The sequence below is a fragment of the Neoarius graeffei genome, chromosome 2 (assembly GCF_027579695.1).
Source record: "Neoarius graeffei isolate fNeoGra1 chromosome 2, fNeoGra1.pri, whole genome shotgun sequence".
Lineage (NCBI taxonomy): Eukaryota > Metazoa > Chordata > Actinopteri > Siluriformes > Ariidae > Neoarius > Neoarius graeffei.
In genome coordinates this window covers 648,354-652,448 of record NC_083570.1, presented here as the reverse complement: position 1 = coordinate 652,448, position 4,095 = coordinate 648,354, and the positions used below count along the sequence as shown (strand labels likewise).

General features: G+C 46.7%; 1 protein-coding gene across 1 annotated transcript; it reads right to left on the bottom strand.

The window, feature by feature from the left end:
* Positions 1-317: 317 nt before the first annotated feature.
* On the bottom strand, positions 318-1,370 carry LOC132870965 (5-hydroxytryptamine receptor 1E). Its single transcript, XM_060905001.1, has one exon. The coding sequence runs from the start codon at positions 1,368-1,370 to the stop codon at positions 318-320; it is 1,053 nt and encodes a 350-aa protein (XP_060760984.1).
* Between the last annotated feature and the right edge of the window lie 2,725 nt (positions 1,371-4,095).

Genomic DNA, 4,095 nt, shown 5'->3' with positions numbered 1-4,095 from the left:
AATATTGGATCATTTTCCTCAATAAATAAATGACCAAGTATAATATTTTTGTCTCGTTTGTTTAACTGGGTTCTCTTTATCTACTTTTAGGACTTGTGTGAAAATCTGATGATGTTTTAGGTCATATTTATGCAGAAATATAGAACATTCTAAAGGGTTCACAAACTTTCAAGCACCACTGTAATCCTCATCTAATGTACTTCACTTCACAAACAATGGAATGTCTCTTAAAACGGCCAACGTGCTTTAATCAAGGGGAAGTCACCAAGTGTGCTTTAGAAGCTGGACTGGAGCACAGGGGTCACATCTCCATGGCTCTATGTGTGCTCCTTGCGCTTCAGCAGCCTCTTAAACGTCTGTTTGAAGTCCTCGTTGAAGCTGGTGTAGAGCAGCGGGTTGATTAGCGAGTTCACGTATCCGAGCCACGTGAGGAAATTAGACACATGTGGAGAAGGCTGCAGGACCTTCAGCGCCATCAGGAGCTCCTTAATAAAGAACGGCAGCCAGCAGATGATGAAGGCGCCGAGGATGAGGCCGAGGATCCGTGCTGCCTTCCTCTCACGTGAGCTGCACATCTGGTTTCTCTCGTCAGGGCTGTTTAGATTCTCCAGCTCCACCCCCGGGTCAGAGGTTGGCAGGTCGACCCGGAAGTGGTTCAGCGAGTCGCCGAGGTGGCGTGAGGAACCGCGTTTCTGGTAGAGAGACTTTGCTGCATCGTAAATGCGATAATACAGGACGAGGATCAGAGTCATGGGGATGTAGAAGGCTCCGAAAGTGGAGTAGATGCTGTAGCCCAGCTGGTCATGCTCGATGTCACACTCGTGAACATTATCAAGTCGCCGACGCCAGAAAAGGGGCGGGGTGGAGATTAACACGGAGGCCACCCAGACAGCGGTGACCATGGTAACAGCACGACGCGGCGTCCTCTTGCGCGTGTACTCCACCGCCTTGGTGATGGCCCAGTAGCGATCGAGTGCAATGACACACAGGTGCAGGATGGAGCAAGTGCAGCAGGTCATGTCCACACTCAGCCACACCTCACACACCACACCGCCCAGGCTCCATGTCTCCGTGGCGATGTACAGGATGCTCAGTGGCATCACCAGCACTGCAACCAGGAAGTCGGTGACAGCCAGCGAGCAGATGAGGTAGTTAGCGGGGAGGCGGAGCTTCCTGGTGGTCAAGATGGCAGCGATGACCGCAGCGTTCATCACAGCTGTTGATAACGTCAGCAAACTCAGCAGAGACGCGACCACCAGCCGCTCCATTGGCACAGCAACGCCATACTCTGCTCCCTGATTGGACAAGTTGGAGTGGGTGTAGTTAATCAGGGGCGGAGTTTCAGAACTTTCCACCAGATACTGCTCCATCTCTAACCCGCCCACACTGGGTTTTCCTGATTCTCCCTCTGAGCCCCAGGAGACTCGTTCCTAAGAATCCTGCAGGAGACAATTATACAGACGATTAATCAAAAACATGTACAATTAACTCCCCAGTGACTCTAATTACAGCAATAAACACAGTGATGCAGCGCTGCACACAGGAAACCACATCAGCAGTGTGTGTGTGTGCGTGTGTGTTTTTCCTTCACTGGGTGCGAAGATCTGAGACAAATCTGAATTCCAACTCAAAGCTCCTCGTAGTGAAATCACCACCTTCTGCAGCATCATTCAATCACACACACACACACACACACACACACACACACACACACACACACACACACACACACACACACACACACAGGGCTCTGGAGTTCCACTCAATCAGACACACTGTCAAAGTCAAACAGCTGCTCTGTCTCGGTCACACTGACAGCTGAACGTGTGTGTGTGTGTGTGTGTGTGTGTGTGTGTGTGTGTGTGTGTGTGGTTTCTGATGTCTTTTTGATTACATTGTGATGTCACCACTGATGTAAAAAACACATTAGACAGAAATGAAAGTGCTTTTTAATTGTGTGAGCTACAGAAGTGAGTGATAAAGTGTGTGTGTGTGTGTGTGTGTGTGTGTGTGTGTGTGTGTTTAACGGGTTCTCAGATAAAGCTACATCCCATCTTTCCTTACTGTACTACACAGTAACTAACACCACACACACTGCAGCTCATACACTCGGCTGGGTTTAGGAGGCGTCCTGTCCCCTGTGTCCTTCATCCTGCAGCCTTTGTCCTTTGTCCTGTGTCCTCTGTCCTGTGTCTTGCGTCTTTTGTCCTGCATCCTTTGTCCTCTGTCCTGCGTCTTTTGTCCTGCATCCTTTGTCCTGCATCCTGCGTCCTTTGTCCTGTGTCCTGTATCCTTTGTCCTGTGTCCTGCATCCTTTGTACTGTGTCCTTTGTCCTGCGTCCTGCATCCTGTGTCCTGCATACTTTGTCCTGTGCCCTGCATCCTGTGTCCTGCGTCCTACGTCTTGTGTCCTTTGTCCTGCGTGCTTTGTCCTGCATCCTGTGTCCTGTTTCTTATGTTCTGTGTCCTTTGTCCTGTGTCCTGCATCCTTTGCCCTGCGTCCTTTGTCCTGCATCCTTTGCTGTATGTCCTGCATCCTGTTTCCTGCCGCCTTTGTCCTGCGTTCTTTGTCCTGCATGCTTTGTACTTTGTCCTTTGTCCTGTGTCTTACATCCTGCATCCTGTGTCCTTTGTCCTGCATCCTTCGCCCTGTGTCCTTTGTCCTGCATCTTGCATCCTGTGTCCTGCATCCTGTGTCCTGCGTCCTGCATCCTTTGCCCTGCGTCCTGCATCCTTTGCCCTGCGTCCTTTGTCCTGCATCCTTTGTCCTGCATCCTTTGTCCTGTGTCCTGCATCCTTTGTCCTGCATCCTGTGTCCTGCATCCTGTGTCCTGCATCCTGTGTCCTGCATCCTGTGTCCTGTTTCGTATGTTCTGTGTCCTTTGTCCTGCATCCTGTGTCCTTTGTCCTGCATCTTTTCTCCTTTGTCCTATGTCCTGCATCCTGTGTCCTGTTTCCTGCATCCTGTGTCCCGCTCTCGCCATTCCTTTACACTCGTTTATTTATGAAAGTAATCATGCACTTTCACTGAGCATTATGGGGACGTGTAAAACCCACGAGGCAGCTGATAAATTATGTCTATAATCTCGTCGCTGTGCGTGAGACGGACTGTGTGCTGTCTTTTACACACACACACACACACACACACACACACACACACACACACACACACACACACACACACACCATCCACAGGCGGAGGAGAGGAACCAGCTCAAACTTTACACTCCAGCACTGTGGGGCTTTTATTAATAATAGTCAATAATAAACTAAACTGCAACACGAAAAAATAAAATATGTCTCTCATAAACACTTGACCAAAGGACAATGAAATTTGTATCTTTATTTACATAAGATAGATTTTATTTATCCAGCGCTTATTTTTAAGTTGCTTTTTTAAAAATAACATGAGATTATTTACAAATACATTTTACACTTAGGCCACACCAATTCAATTAGTTGGTTCTCGGAATCGCCGCTTGAAGAAAATGCAAAATAAAAAAAAAAAATCGAACTCAAACTCCCGCCAACAGAAAAGGTCATGTGACGTCGAAAACCAATCAAATCGCCCCTTTCACTTTCGATAAAGACTTGTGGAAGAAGCGTGCCTGTGGAGGGGAGTCCTGCAAAGCCTGTGTTTGTGATTGTTAGGATATTCAGCGAACAGAAGCGTAAAATCTTTGACAGGTGTGTTGAAATTCTGTTTACTGGTTTGCCTGTATTGTTTGGTCTGTTTCCATCGCTAATTTTACCATCAGAGCATTTTTTTAATTTTATTTTTATTTCGCCCGCTCGCTTCATATTTTTCCTGAAAAAATCCGAGAACCAACTAATTAAATTGGTGTGGCCTTATCGAGACTCTGCTGTACGCAGTGCTGAAATAGATCTACTTTATCATATTTATTATATGGATGTTTCATCACTTCGCAAGAGATTTTATGATTTTTTTGCATTCGATTTCTCCTGTGCAGTATTTTAGTATTAATTCTGTACAATATTTTACTACATATATTTCGTATAGTGTGCATAAATTGTGGGTTTCTTTTACTTTTATTTAAAAAAAAACTGTCCAGAGGTCGGATGAATCAAAAGTAC